The 16,316-nt window shown below is 44.4% G+C and overlaps 1 protein-coding gene across 3 annotated transcripts in view; it reads right to left on the minus strand.

Moving 5' to 3' along the window:
• The window catches only part of LOC726252 (titin), a 48,874-nt gene that overhangs the window by 14,384 nt on the left and 18,174 nt on the right, over positions 1–16,316 (minus strand). For all 3 annotated transcript variants that reach the window (XM_006564012.3, XM_003250323.4, XM_006564013.3), the window contains exon 2: positions 7,155–7,261. In XM_006564012.3, coding sequence (XP_006564075.2) covers positions 7,155–7,239 — 85 coding nt within the window. In that variant the 5' untranslated portion in view covers positions 7,240–7,261. The remainder of the gene's footprint in view (positions 1–7,154; positions 7,262–16,316) is intronic.

Genomic DNA, 16,316 nt, shown 5'->3' on the forward strand with positions numbered 1-16,316 from the left:
TTCACCTAGCGATAAAAAAGGATCTAAAAAGAGGGTCTCGATAAAATATTGCTTAAAGTATTACAAAATTTTATTCTAAATTATATTTAGAAGCTGCTTGCTCAACATAGGACAACATTCTAAGGGTTAAGCTTTCTTCGATCACGGAATTCCACGGGGTCGCAATTAGCCGAGAACAAACGATCGGCCTTTGTCGTTTATTGCTTATCTCGCGCAACAATAACCGCGATCTCGAGAGAGGAAAAGAGAAGAGAAAGAAAGAAAGAAAGAAGAATTTATACGAAGAGAATGGTAATCGAGGTCGATCCACACAGGTGGAGACACACGAGCATTATATAAGTCGATCTTCTCTCCTCGAGCTGTTTCAATCGAGCTTTTTATTAATAATTCTCTTTCCCTCTCGATGCTATTACACACCGCGAACTGCGGTGTCGAACCGAGAAAAAGGGAACGAACGATCGAATCTCTCCGAGGAGAGACAGAGAGAGAGAAGAATGGACGGGTTAACCAGCCGAGCGAGAGGATTGCGCGCGCGTTATGAAATCATCCAGGCGGCCTTGCCTCCGCGAAAGTTCATTACCATCAACCGCACACGCTCCGCCGAGCACCTGGCTTTCCGCTCCTCGCCTCGTATCGCGTGCACCAAATTCTACACTATGTGTACGTCTTCCAAGGTCGCGGTTAGACTACACCGCAACCACCGAGCGATCCTCCTCTCCCTGTGAAACAAGAGGAAACGATCCCTCGAAAGAATCTTTGGAAGAAGATCATCGAAAACTCGCTGCGATTTTTTTAAATCTTCTAATATCGGTTAAACCTTTGTTTCTTGAAACTAGCTTAAAATACTCCCTGTGAAACAAGAGGAAACGATCCCTCGAAAGGATCTTTGGAAGAAATTCATCGAAAACTCGCTGTGATTTTTTTAAACCTTCTAATATCTAATTTTTAAAACCTTTTAATTCTAATCCTTCTCATATTTATTATCGTTAAATCTTTGTTTCTTAAAACTAGCTTAAAATCCTGCCTGTGAAATAAGAGGAAATGATCCCTCGAAAGGATCCCTCAATCTTTGGAAAAAGTTCATTGAAAACTCGCTGCGATTTTTTTAATCTAATATCGGTTAAATCTTTGTTTCTTGAAACTAGCTTAAAATTCTCCCTATGAAATAAGAGGAAACTATCCCTCGAAAGAATCCCTCAAAAGAATCTTTGGAGTTCATCGAAAAGTCGCTGCGATTTTTTTAATCTAATATCGGTTAAACCTTTGTTTCTTGAAACTAGCTTAAAATCTTCCCTGTGAAATAAGAGGAAACGATGCTTCAAAAAGATCCCTCAATCTTTGGAAGAAGTTCATTGAAAACTCGCCGTGATTTTTTTAATCTAATATCGGTTAAACCTTTGTTTCTTGAAACTAGCTTAAAATCCTCCCTGTGAAACAAGAGGAAACTATCCCTCGAAAGAATCTTTTGAGTTCATCGAAAACTCGTCGTGATTTTTTTAAACCTTCTATTATTAATATTATTATATTATTATTAATATCTAATTTTTAAAGCCTTCTAATTCTAATCCTTCTCATATCTATTATCATTAAATCTTTGTTTCTTGAAACTGGTTTAAAATCCTGCCTGTGAATTAAGAGGAAATCGTATTCGAATCCGATCCTTCGAAAGGATTCCTCGAAAGGATCTTTGGAAGAAGTTCATCGAAAGCTCGCTGCAATTTTTTGAACCTAACATCGGTTAAACTTTTGTCTTTAGAATCTTGAAACTAGCCTCGAGCTTAAAATCCAATTAAAGGATCCAAGAATCGTTTCGATCCTCTAATGGAACTGCTGGTTCAATATACTAAACCTGTTACTTTTCTTCGTTTATCAAACACACCTGGTTAATACACCGGCAATTAAAAGATATTACGGAAAGAAGGAGAGACACGGGTGAACGAGCACGAGATAATTTACGACTCTCGCGAGAGGATTAACCCGATCAACCTGTTCGGATCGGCCGGTGTTTACGCAACATGGCTCAACGCGAGTATGGCAAATGGTGACGTCTCCCCGATTAAAAGCCCCCCCCCTGATGAGTTTGGAAAGTATGGTCGCACGATTATGGTGTGCCCCGTGACGTTTCAGTGTCAATGTCGCGTCGGTATCGGTGGCGGAGAGAAGTTGACCGACCGGTTTCTCCCGTAATATCTCGATCGCCGATTCCCCTCGAACTCGATGCCGCGAGTTTTCGAGGACAATTATAAATTCTATCCCGTGTTTTCGATCGGGTTTATCGGCCCCTTGCGCAATGCGATCGATAAAAAAAGCCCACGTACCGACGTGGAAACAGGTGGTTGGCGCTCGAATACGACTCGAATTGCGACTTCTTGCCGCTTCTTCCGCCGCGATAGATGGCGCGGTTGAGTTCTTTCGACGTGGAACAGGATTACGTGGTAAAAAACTTACGTGGCAAACTGATTTGTCAGCGCGATGCATTTTCTTTTTTACGAACTTTAATTTTTTTCAATAGTTGAGAAAATTGTTCGCGAATTGTCTACGGATTCAGAAACGAGATTTATCGCGACGATAGTTTTATCTCGTTGATAGAATTTTTCCAAAGAAGATATATATATATATAAAAAGAAGAATTTCATTAACGATCGACTTTCATTAAGAGTGAAGATATGAAAACTCGTTTTCCAGGAAAGAGAAATCTCGAATTTCAGAGTCGTCCAACGACTAAAAGAGATCGATATGATAATCGTTTGATCATTCTTTATGATATATTCCTTCCATCGTCGCTTCCGTTAAAAGTATCCGTTAAAAGAAGAAAGAGAAAGGAGGACAAAGCTTTCAGAGCTTTTCGAATCCCTTTCGTTCCCTCCCGTCGTTAAAAAGAAGTCGTTCTTCCACCCGTTCGTTCTCGTTCCCCGATTTAGAAGCTATTTCCGTCTTCAAATGTGTTTTCTCGCCCGTAAACGGAGACGGAGATAAGGTGGCGAGGTTCGCAAATAAGAAAGTAGAGAAAGATAAACGGATCGTTGATACAGAAGGCAGGTGTGATGCAGAAAATCGTGGAGCAATGTTGTTGGCAAGCTGTGTAGAGAATTGGAAATGTGCAAACCGTTTAATCGCTCGACTTCTTCTTTCTCTCAGGGAGGAATCGACGAATCTTCGGAGTTGCGCAAGCGCCACCCCCTTTCTGGTGGTGGCAACGAGAGAAACGAAGCGTCAGGGAAACCAGCTAATTATTCGAAGATGTTTGTACGAGCGTTGCACGTGCGTGTACTTTCGTTAAACGACGGTTCACCGCTACGTTTACTTTGCCGCTCCTTTACGCGTCCCGAATTTTAAGCGACGAATTCGCCTTCATCTCGAGAAACGAAGTTGCGTGGAGAGAAGATTGAAATCGTTGAACAATCGATCGAAATTTTCATTTCGACGAGAGAGAAAACTTTTCGCGTCATTTATCAGATTTTTCTTTTCAACATTCAAGGTTGGAAGTTTTGTACTCGCGACAGTTTCGTTCTAGGATTCGAAATGGTAGAAAGATGCACGAGGCAATTAATTGCCGCGATAACAAGGAGTGGGGAGCGTGGTCAAACAGGTGGCGAGACCCTTCGAAAGGCAAATAAACTGAATACGTTTGCTCGAGCGTGTTTGATAGCGGCGCGTTATTTACTTGGCAAATGTACACCGCGAAGGGCGCCAGCATTGAAATTACTCGGGTTTTAATTAAAGATATCCGTGAGGATCCAGGATCCAGCGATGTGAGATTATAAAATCGATTTTGTTATCGTTAACAGGCGAGTTATTGCCACGGGATGTTTGCGCAAGCATATTGATGTCGAGTACACATGAACTCGATAATAAAATGTCGGGGGGAAAAAATCTTATTTACGCGATTAAAAAATTATTTTTAATATATTTGCCTTGCAGTATTACGCATTTTTCAACAGTTAATCCATCTTTCAAACTCGTTCTTCAAATTTACATTATCGCTTCCTTCCTCTCTTCGAAAGGAAAAAAAAGAAAAACATCCAACTTATTATCATATTATCCACAGCTGCTCCACGATCCACAACGGATGGAGGAGACGTGATATTTCGATGATATTTCTTTTCTTTTCTTTCCTTTTTTCCTTTCTTTCTCTCCATCGAGGAAGCGTCGCTCAACATCCCCTCTCCTCTCCCCTCCGAGAGAATCCAGAGAAGCGACTGTTGACGAGCGATGCTCGAAGATAACGACACTTTGGCCGGCCACATCGAGGCATAAATATGGAACGGATGGAGGGTCAGGTGCGACGATATGGACCGTAAGTGGGCAACGGTGAGGTGCGCGGTCAGTGACATCCGTGGACCCGTCTCTTCGAGGCCTCTACAGGTTTGACCAGAATTCACAGCATCACGTGGATGCAGCCAAGTACGGGAACCGCTATCCGTGCAGCTGTGTACCGACTCGACACGCATTTTTCTCCTCCTCCTCCTTCTTCTTAAATCGTTTCCACGACCGTTTCGAAATCTCGTTCCCCGGGTTACGACATCGCTTTTCTCTCCATTCTTTCTCTCTTCGACCAGTCGTCCCTCGCTCGATCGATGACGAAATTGGAAACTGAGGATTCGGTTAATCGAATTCGATTCTTCTTCTTCTCAGGAAAGGAAAAACAGGATCTCTCCAACTTGATTTCGATCAGATCGGTTTCCTCTCGAGGATAATTTCCCACCGAAATTACGGCTGTCGTCGAATTGGGCAAGAAATGGTTCGAAAGAGTTAACGAAATTGGGAAGCATCTTCCTTTTCTTCTCTTTTTTCCCCTCGCAACGTTCTTCACGAAGATGAGAGGAAGAGAAAGAGAAATATCGAGAAGAAAAGCACGCCGGCTCGAGAAGGCCGCCTTCTTCTCCCTTCCTTTGGAGGAAGAAAGAGAGAGGAGAGGGGGGAGGGGAAACGTGAAGGATAGGCGCGCGCGCGCGAGGGACAGGATCACCCAGTGATCCAGTCCGAGAAAAAAGGAGGAGGAAAAGGAAGAGGCGCGCGTACCTCGCGCGGAATTCTCGATCGTTCTTTCATGACCATTTGTCCACACCTGGTGTTCGTCGAAGCGGCCAATTGTCGGCGGGGTGGAGGAGGAGGGGAGGGCGGAGGGGGAAGGCAAAAACGTTGCATCTCTAATGAGTTCTCATTGACGATGCGAACGTTTTTGCACGTCGCTCCGTTCGAGGTAACACGCTGTTCCGAGAATGATTCCCGATGCTTGGCCGCGAGCGTCGCGAGGAAACAGGATCGATTTCTGCCCTCTCAAGCGTTGATGGATCGCGAGGGACTGACTGAGATCCAGGAAGCTGATTTTCTTTCTTTCTTTCGTCTCGAAAACGAGAACAGATCGATGAATCGAAATCTTCGCGTAGAGGAAGATTTAACATTTTCGATTCGATGATATTTAATCGATATGTGTATATAATTTTTATAGGAAATTAAAAAAACTTTCTTCTCAAAATGGACAGATATATTCGAGCCGCGCATGGTAATTCGAGGATAGTTAAATTAAAATTAATTAAAATTAAGGAGAGCGAAATGAATAAACGGGAAGGTGTAATGTAATGTTTCGAATTAAGCGAATTCGATATGGGTGTGTATTGAGAGGAGAAGAGAAACAAATTCTCGGGAAATGTTAATTTCTCGTTTCGATGGTTTTCGTCAGGGTTGAGTTGCGGAACTAAAATCGTCGCCGGTGTTAAAGAAGGGAGAACCGAGGGAATAAGAATTCGCCTTTCTTAGAGGCGAGAGGCGGTTTAAGGCGCGCGCGCTCTCGCCTTTATTTCCAACTGCGACCAACCGCGGGGAGACGATGAGGCGAAATAAATTGCATCTATTAATCCGAGCCCGTTCGAGAGACGTGGAAAAGGAACAACGCTCACCTCAACTCGCCTTTATTAATCGTCCAACATCCCCTCGAATACTTCTCTGGAATACTTCCCCTCCTCCACCCTCCTCCAAGCTCGTATTATCCATCGAAACCGTCGATAATTTGAAACGACAGCCACGTAACCTACACCGATCGATCTCCCACGAAGAATTTGACCTCGCGCCCTCGTTGCGTGACGCAACCCTGTCGCAGGTGAAAGTGGCCAGCTGTTTTCGAGCGCGATTTACAACGTGGAAGCTGAGATGACTAATCGGATCGGATCTGTCGGTCGGCCACGTTCCACCGGCTCGACGTAAACGGAGGGAAGAGACGATGCCTCGAACAGAGAAAGATGGAGAGGACGATCCTGGAGGAACGAATATGGTGTGCATAGGTCCATGGGAAAGCACCACCTCTCTCGACGCGTCTGCCGGAGGTGAGCGTTATGAGGTAAGATTATTCCTCGGCGAGGGAACGCGAGGGAAGGACGAAGGGGATAGGTTCGACGTCCTGGCTCGGCTGGCCATTCAGACGGCTGGCCGGGTTTAGTCACGGCAGACGTCTCGAAAAAAAAAGAAGAAGAAGAAGAAGATTAAGGAGGGATTCGATGGGGCCAGATCATCGGCCAGGAATTAATTCCATCGTGTGTATATATATATATGTGTGCGTTGAATTCGTGGGAACTCTCGATTCAATTTCCATTTCTTTTTCTCAATTTTTAGTATTTTCTATCTATAATTTTTATTCGGATATCGATCGATATTTCATTGCGTTTAAATCGCTTGTTATTATCATCGATCCCTTCCTTCTAACGCCGCATCGCACTTATCAACACACGTATCACGTATCGAATACGTGGTAATAGAACGAAGGTGTCGATACGCTATTTATAAACCGTATATATTACGTATATACATTCGAGATTTTCAACGCAAACATTTAAGCCTCGAAAGAATGATCTCTCTCGCGGGCAATTTATATCCATCCTTCTTTTTCGAGGCGAATTCAAGGATGAGGATTTTTCGAGAAACGAGTGAGAGAGAGAGAGAGAGAAAAGAGAAAGGAGGCAGCGTCGTTCTTCCTCGTCGGGACTTCCTTTTCACGCCGTCTCACGTACACTCATACGCCGTCAAATGAGTTACGTTTCGACACGTTCCGAGCATGTGTGGAGAGGCGACGACGAGGATAAAATTCTAGGTGGAACGAACTGGTGCCTTTTGTGGACGTGGACGTAGCTTTGTTTAACGGATTCGCTGGAAAAACTTACCAGAATCGGAGTGCGGTGCCAGTAGAACGGCCGCCAGACAGAGTATAATCCCGGGTCGACAGGGCCCGGCGTTCAAGGCCGACATGTCGGCACTCTTCTTCCGTTTCCTGAAAAAGACAATTCACGTTTAACTTCAACTTTCAAAAATCGAAACGAGAATTCCTCCTTTCCTCCCATTCTCTCCCGTCTTAATCCCAGGTATTTATCCTGTCACGTGGCATTCTAGCGTAACACTGTCAGCGTGACACTGACAGCTGGAAGACGTGGCTGGAGACGAGCCAATATCGCATACCTTCGCACTTTGATGCGTTCTTGCACGGTGCGGTTGCGGATGAGGGATGGATGTTTAGGTGTCGGCGAGGAGACATGAAAATCGGACGACAGCACGCGTGTGAGAGACGCGCACGTAAGACGAGGCCCTCTTAGAGGGGGTGGGTGAATTTACGAGCCGTGGGAATGCGTGTCCGGATTCGCGTGATTTCCGGCTGTCTGTTCGCGATGAGGAACGCGCAGGAATTCGATTCGTGCGTTCGAAATTCAAGGGCGGGTTCAAGGATGACGGGAAGTCATCCATTCCAAATAATTTTGATCCGAAATTATTTCATATTATTTCGATTTCCAGGTTTTTACTTGTCTCGAATGAAAGATTATTTAAATGATTAAATATTCCACAAGAATCGAGGAATAAGGATGACGGGAAGTCATCCGTTCCAAATAATTTTGATCCGAAATTATTTCATATTATTTCGATTTCCAGGTTTTTACTTGTCTCGAGTGAAAGATTATTTAAATGATTAAATATTCCACAAGAATCGAGGAATAAGGATGACGGGAAGTCATCCGTTCCAAATAATTTTGATCCGAAATTATTTCATATTATTTCGATTTCGAGGTTTTTACTTGTCTCGAATGAAAGATTATTTAAATGATTAAATATTCCACAAGAATCGAGAAATAAGGATGACGGGAAGTCATCCATTCCAAATAATTTTGATCCGAAATTATTTTATATTGTTTCGATTTCGAGGTTTTTACTTGTCTCGAATGAAAGATTATTTAAATGATTAAATATTCCACAAGAATCGAGGAATAAGGATGACGGGAAGTGATCCGTTCCAAATAATTTTGATTCGAAATTATTTCATATTATTTCGATTTCCAGGTTTTTACTTGTCTCGAATGAAAGATTATTTAAATGATTAAATATTCCACAAGAATCGAGGAATAAGGATGACGGGAAGTCATCCGTTCCAAATAGTTTTGATCCGAAATTATTTTATATTATTTCAAGATTTTTACTTGTCTCGTGATGACGAATGAAAGATTATTTAAATAATTAAATTCCATAAGAGTCCAGGAATATATATATATATATATATATATATATATATATATATATATATATATATATGTATATACGTGTGTATGATAAGGAATCGTGAGGAGAAGGAATTACGCGTGTTAGGAATTGTTCGCAGGATTCAGAGGGTGAAAAAGATGGGAAAGAAGAGAGGGAGGGGGGAGGTTAGAAAAAGAAGAATCGACAGGAAGAGAAGAGTGGACTTTGGTGAAGCCGGCGCATACCAGTTGCGACAGCGGCTTAATACAAAGGGGCACCGAGATAAAAGAGCGTGGGTAGTTTCTCTTTTACCCGTCGACTTCATCTTTTCTCGTCTTTTCTCCGTACTTCCCCTTCGCTGTGGCATTTCATTGTTGATCGAACGCGGGAACAGAAAGAGAAGAGAGAAGGATGGAACGCGCGACTCGTGACACCTAAGCTCGCGCCTGCTCGTTAACGACGCTGTAAATTACATCTTGGAACTATCGTAATGAATCCTGGATGGATGGATGGATGGATTTCTTCCTCCTCTTTTTTTATCTATCTCCCCCTTTCTCCCTCCCTGTGCAATCGAATAGGCGGGCGAGGGATCGCAGAGCGAAAATCCCGGTTCTTCTTCCATGCCGGTAAAAGCTGCGTGTCATTGCGTATTCAGGATACGGCCCATTGAACCGAGGAATTCGGTGAATGGGGTACGCATCGACCACCGCCTCGATCCCTCGCCGGCCAACGATTCGAATAACTACGGACTGTTCCTTGACTTGCTGAGCCTAGCGCTGAGAAAAGCTACGATTTCGATCTCCCTTAAATTATACAGAAAAGAATTGAAATTGAAAACGAGAAGATATTGAAGAAGCGTGTAACGAAGTAATCGGAATAATTGTTTGATTATTAAGAAAGAATCCTATTCTTCTTCTTCAGGCTTCGAGAATGATTCGTCGGCATTCTCAATGGAATCATTCACGAGAAAAAAAAGGCAACGACGTTTCCCTCCATCCGCCGGATGATCCACGACTTACAATAACGAGAAACGAAACGTGTCGATATTCCAGGATTCTAGAATGGAGGCGTTTCCACGGCCATACAGATCCCTTCATTAAATATTTCCATTGAAACGACGGCAAGAGACCATACAAATATTTTCATTAATATCGGCTATCCGAGCCGCGGCTCACGGGTCCTTTGACGATAGCCGCGGCGAGTCACGTCCTATCGAAATTTCGTAATTAATAAGGCCGGCTAGTTCCCTTTCCTTTCTCAAATTCAACGTATCCATTGTCCTATTATCGCGTCCTATTAGCCGGGAACGATTGTGCGCTCCCATCGTTTGACACAGACGTCGCCAACGCCGTTACGATGACAGGCTGGAAACGGCACGCCCACGCGCGGTGACACGAGGTGAATGAAAATGCGAGCGAGCCACACGTTCAAGATAACAGGCAACCGTGAATGACTCGGGTTCTTCCTCCCCTTCCTTTTTTCTCTTTTTCGCGTCCAGTTTCCCTTTCGTGGATTTCCGAGCGCGTCGCCGATTCAACCTGATTCGTCGCGAGCCCGTCGCGATTTACTTTCCAGGGCCCGGTTCATGGTGGCTGCCACCCGTCGAACCGCGACTAATTTCACTTGCGCTCTCGACACCGTGCCGTGCCGCAACCGAAAGCGTTTCGCGATTTCACGAATACCGATACGGATACGAGCGCCTGGTAATAATGACGTTCGATGGGCGAGAAAGTGATAGCCGCCGATGGGAAAAGTAAGATTCGCGCGGATCGTTGCTAATCCTAGGAGCTGTTGTTCCTCGAAAAGATTGAGTAGAGTGAACAGATGAGTTCTTGGTTAAGTTCGAAATGGGGAAGGTAAAGGATTCGTTGACAATTTTTCTTGGATTATTTCTTTTGGATGAATTCTTTCGCTTGGATGAATTCTTGGCTGGACGATTGAAATAATTGAATTGGGTAGGAAAAGGAACGAAACTTTGATCATTGACATTTTTTGAAATGTGGATTGTTTGATCGAAGAGGATTGGATAAAGTGAGTAAAGTTGACGATTCTTGATTAATTTCGAAAGGATTCGTTGACAATCTTTGAAATATTTCAAATTGAATTGGATAGGAAAAGAACTCTGATCGTTGCCAATTTTTGAAATACGGATTATTTGATCGAAGAGGATTGGATAAAGTGAGTAGAGTTGACGATTCTTGGTTAATTTCGATGGAAAGGATTCGTTGATAATTTTTGGAATATTTCAAATTGAATTGAATAGGGAAAAGAACTCTGATCGTTGGCAATTTAGATTATTTCTTGAAGAGAATTGAATTGAAAGTGAATAGAGTTAATTCTTGGTTAATTTCGATGGAAAGAATTTATTGATAATCTTTGGAATATTTCAAATTGAATTGGATAGGAAAAGAACTCTGATCGTTGACAATTTTTGAAATATAGATTATTTCTTGAAGAGAATTGAATTGAAAGTGAGTTAATTCTTGGTTAATTTCGATGAAAAGGTAAAAGATTCGTTGACAATTTTTGAAATATAGATTATTTCTTGAAATAAAATTGATGATTCTTAATTAATTTCGATGGAAAGGTAAAAGATTCGTTGACAATTTTTGAAACACGGATTATTTCTTGAATCGACAAGTTTTAATTGAGGTCATCTATTTCAATCCTACCAAAATTAAACAAAAATTTGATGCACAGCACGGATGAAAAATTTATCGAACGTGCGCGAGGATTTTTTAAAAAAGTGATGTTGCAACTACCTTTTAAGATTCGAAACTCGAAATCGTGACCGAGCGTCCATGTTGCAACCGATTCTTTTTAACATTTATTCTCTTCTCCCCGAGAGATATTCAATTATTCAATCACCAATACAAATCTTTAAAAAAAAAAAAAAAGAGAAAAAGAAAGAATCAGAAAACCTTTCTTTCCACCCTGCTTCCACTAAAGACGAAGACGAAGCTCAGAATAGATAAAGAAGCTAACCGAGGAAATTTATTAGAGGATCGGGAGGAGAGGGAGAAACAGTTGGAAACCGCAGTTGGAAACAAGAGGCCGATAACGATCTCTCTCTCTCTCTCTCTCCTCGATCCATGGGATAACAGCTGTTGGCGCGATAATTGCGTCGGCGAGAGAAGTTTGGCCTGAGTACAAGGCGCAGGTAGATGCACCCACGGGCCCGCCGCACAGCGAAATGGGGTGGCTGGTGGCAGAGGTTCCGTTAGCGGCCGGAGGCTGTGTTCGTTCACCATTACCGTGGAACGCGGAATATGATTACCTTCACCTGGGAACAGACTGTTCCTTCGTATCCCCTCCGGCAAACCGAACAACCGTGGGCGAAGTTTCCACCGTGTCCCGGTTAGCCGTCCATACCCGACCGTGTACCGTGATTAGCTAAAGCCTGCTGCACGATTTCCGACGTTGCGGGCCGTGAGATCGGGATCACGCGGTCTTCGCTCCCTAGAATCCACCAAAATTCCGATCCTCCCTGCTTTTATTGATCAACGACCCAATTTTCCCAATACGATATTTGTAAGATGTCTTTGCTCCAAAATTTTACGACTCGAAATAATAATGAACGAGAGGCGGGAAATTTCGAATACTCACGAAATACGTGGAGGGACGATCGAAGGCTAATTTCGTGGTTGCGTGTTTTATGCAAATGCACAGGGGGCAGCTTGGAGGAAGGAACGGGCGATAAAACGTTCCGTGCTCGTCGCTACCTACTACTAATTGGAACATTCCCAATGGATTCGAAAGGAGGAAGTTCGGGAAATTCCTCTTTTTTCTTCGAGCACGGTGGAAATTTATTTCGATCGATGCCGAGAATAGGCCAACCACGCGAATAACGGTGGTGTTTCATAGAAAAGTGGTGGTCGAACGAATGGTGACACGGCTCTCTCTCTCTCTTTCACTTCCGACATGGTAATACCCTGAATGAGCATCGTGGCGATCGAGCAATGACTAACGGGCCTGTCCGCCTCTCCTAAAAGGCAGGCTGATCCTTCATCTCGGAGGGAACGACGAGGAGGTTTCGACGACGACCGAATGCTCGATAATTGACAGGCTTGCTCGCTCGGTTATCTCGAATCCTGACCCGACGGTTAACTGGATGTCCTGCTTAAGGATACAACGTGTCCTTGGGAACCTGTTCCCTACGCCCATTAATCGAACCCCTCGTTCCCAACTTATTATTATTCCTTTTGATAAATGGTGATTGCGTCTAAAAATACGACAAACTTTGTTGCATCGCGTTTATAATATTTTCGACCACGTCTGAAGAAGAAGAGCGATAAAATAAAATAACGAGTTATCTCGAAACGAAAATATATTTCATTTTTCAGATGTGTCGTTCGTGCATCTTGAAAAGGAGATTAAAAAGAGAACCGCTATACGCTCTCCTCCCCTTCCTCTCCCCCAATAAAAAGTAATTTTACCACCGGATACCGGACTCCGGCCTAAAGAGAGAAGCAAGGAACGAGACTTGCCGCGGTATCTGATACAAGAATCCTTGGTCGAGACGGTGGAGACCGGGAGAGAAACAGAGAGAGAGAGAGAGAGAGAGGCTGGAGACCGAATGCAAAAGCGGCTGCGTCGTGATCTGCACGTTTCGGTTTATGGGCGCAAACGGGTTCAAAGATCAGGGATCACCGCGCGAAGGTGGGACGCTCCAACCCGACCCAACCTTGCAAATGACGGTATGCAAATTGCGCCAGGTACACCGCATGGATCATTAGCACACGCCAAACGCCTTCGTTCAACGCATTATTAATTATAAGAGGAGAATTTTTACAATAAAAGAACAACAACTGTTCCTGAAAATCCTCGAAACGCTTCCTTCTCTATCTCAGATTTCCACATGCCTGATATCAGTGATAGACTGATTTCTATAAAGTCTTTCGACAGGTTGACGACGAGTGGCTCGTTACATTTCTCGACTCGAAAGGAATATCACAAAAATACACACCTCTCGTCCTTCTCTATTTAAAGCAAACGATGGATGAATAGAAGAAGAAGAATTTCCAAGAATTGCAAATGACAATTTATCATTCTATTCGATTCAAGAAGTTTGGAAATACGCGATTATATCGCGGATGGTTAAAGATCTAAGCTTTCGGCCAGGAGAACGATGGAAGATGAGGCGAGGCCCTCTTTCGAGGAACAACGGGGTTCGATTACTCGAGGGTGCTGGAGCAACAGGTCGCGGCTTCATGTACGCGGCCCCTCTCCTCTCTATTTATAGATCTACCTGAGCTAGAATTACGCGGGGTCGAGGATGCACTCCTCGTCTTCACCGCTGAATCCGAGCGATGGAACGCGCGCGTTCGTTCCTACGAGCTGCTACCCTCGCCTCGCCCATATTTGGCTCGTTCGCGTCTCACTCGCTGATTCTTAGGAATTCGCCCCATCGACCGGTTCTGCCTCTTCCTCCCATCTTTTTCTCTCTCTTTTTTCCTCTCCCTTCGACTTTTTCCCCCCCACATTCGGCCAGAAATTTATTATCAACGTCTTCTCGGAAATTTTTCCACCTTTCCCTTCCGCGTTTCTCTCGAATCTTCTTCACTTCGCAGGGAAAGATCGTTCGATTATTTCTTAGAGTTCGAGCGAAATTAAAACGGACGAGAGTGTAAGACGAACGATCATTCGAGGTTTCTCGAGGAGGACCGAGCGAAGTTTCTCGTTCGAAGGGAATCCGCCGAGGGGATGGAGGAGATCCCCCTCCATTTATCTGCGCCCATCCCTGCGCGCCGCGTCGCGATTGAAACGTCCCCTCCGTGTCGATCGATCGTCGGATCGCTCAGCAGCACGTAATAACGAGTATTACCGCGAGATGCCGGCGATTCCCCTGGTATTATAATATCTCGTCGAAAGATCGGATCGGGGCCCGCAGCCATCCATCTCTCTCTCTTTCTCTCTCTCTCCCTCGGAGAAGGCAACCTCACTCGGCGAGGAGATGCATGCCAGCCTTGCACCCCTCTTCGTTACCGTAATCTTACTGTTATTATTTAAACCACGGCACTCGGTACATTCATCACTGTGATTATTAAATTTGAGCAATTTGCCGGCGCGTACGCGTTTGCCTCGTGCTAAAATGGGTGCGCGTTATGGGAGGAGGAGAGGTAGGAGGGATTCATTTTCGTTAAACGAAAGGGAAATTGTTTCGGTTTATATGCTCGCCCGAAAGAGGGGGATGAACGCGTCGAAGATTATGGAGAAATTGGCGAGGAATTTCGATGGGAAAAGAGGCGTTCTTTTCTCTTTCGAGAAGAATAAATCGATAAAATTGTTTGGATCTTTGGAATATGAATCTTTTCAACCCTTGTCGAAAAAAAAAAAAGAAACGAGAGACGATATTTGCTATTTCGAGGGCGAAAGAGATCGAAACGAGTTACGAGATTTCCACTTCTCACCGATTCGATGATTGAATATTCATGCATCCTCCGCGAGGGGGAAGGGAAAAGAGAAAATAAAGCGGCGTAACAGCGAGAGGAGCGGAAAGTTTTATCGTCGGGCGAACGTACAATTAAGTTGATATTATTACGTACGAGTTGGCCGTAAGTTACTCGCATTCCTCGACTCGCATCCTGACTCCTCGCTACATCTGTCTTTACGCGTGTGGAAAAAGGTAATAAAAGGATAGGAATCCCATCCTCCGCGCTTGTCGTCCTTTCCTCCTCCCAGAAGCACCGTGGTAAAATTCACTCGGGACGAAGTGAAACAATTTCCGTTTATCACCACCACGCGTCCTCCACCGCGATATTCGTGTTATTCCCTCTTTCCGTTTCGCAAGCCCGTTTCTTTTCACTTCTCTTCCTTTTCTTTTCCTCTTCTTTGCAGCGGAAGTCGCTCCTTATCTAATTTCACTCTCGACTCCGCTCCCCCCTTTTCCTCTCCGTTTCCTCGCTCTTTCGGCAAAGGCTTCCTGTTTTTTCCTTTTTCTTCTCTCCTTTTTTTCACCACCACAGCGTTTGTACAATCCGTTAACACCTCGAACGAGGCGTTCGTTCGTTCCTTTTTTTTTTTTTTGCCTCGAGTCTTTTTTGCCTCGTTATCGACGAGGCCCCTTTTCACTCAGCTTCCTCTTCTTCGTTTGTCTTCGTCGCCCACCCCCCATCGTCGCGTTCGACGAGCTCTTCAACTTCTTTGTCAGTCGAGGTACAGGGTGGTGGAAAAAGCAGGAGGAATTTTAATACCTCGAACGTTGGAGAAAAAGAAGTTTCGAAAGTAAATTTATACAAAGTTGCACAAGAGTTGCGTTTCGCCTCCTCTACTTCGCGTTACGCGGGATTATCTTATCTCGGCGATTATCCGCGATAAGAAGGATAGACGTAAATATCAATCCACCTCCGACTTCCCTTTTATTCCTTCCATCCTCGCGCATACCTATCTACCATCAAAATTCCAAACACCTTTCTTCCCTCCACCAGCATCAGCATCGTCAGCCGGTGGGGAATTTAGAAGCCGCGATAAAAGCGAGAAGGAAGGACCCCCTCTTTGTTTGACGAGAGCCTTTTTTCCACCGTCCTCTTTCACGTTCTCATGCGAGATGCCTCTCTCCATCCTCTCCCCAACCGATCCGTCCGGGGCAAACCCCGCCGAGTTTCCGCCGCGAGAAGTGGCCAAGTCGTGTAAACACGAACGCGTCTCGCTGTACGAAGCAACGCCGCCATGCCATGCAACGACTTCTTCACGGATAATCCGTAAGTGGCAGCCTTCCCTTCCTCGCGTTCTTTTTCTTGTTGTTCTTGTTGTTGTTGTTGTTGCTTTGCCACCGTGGTGTCTATCCCCTTCTTCGAAGGGGACGATTTCTCGCATCCGCGATG

This window comes from Apis mellifera, linkage group LG3, assembly GCF_003254395.2.
Source record: "Apis mellifera strain DH4 linkage group LG3, Amel_HAv3.1, whole genome shotgun sequence".
NCBI lineage: Eukaryota > Metazoa > Arthropoda > Insecta > Hymenoptera > Apidae > Apis > Apis mellifera.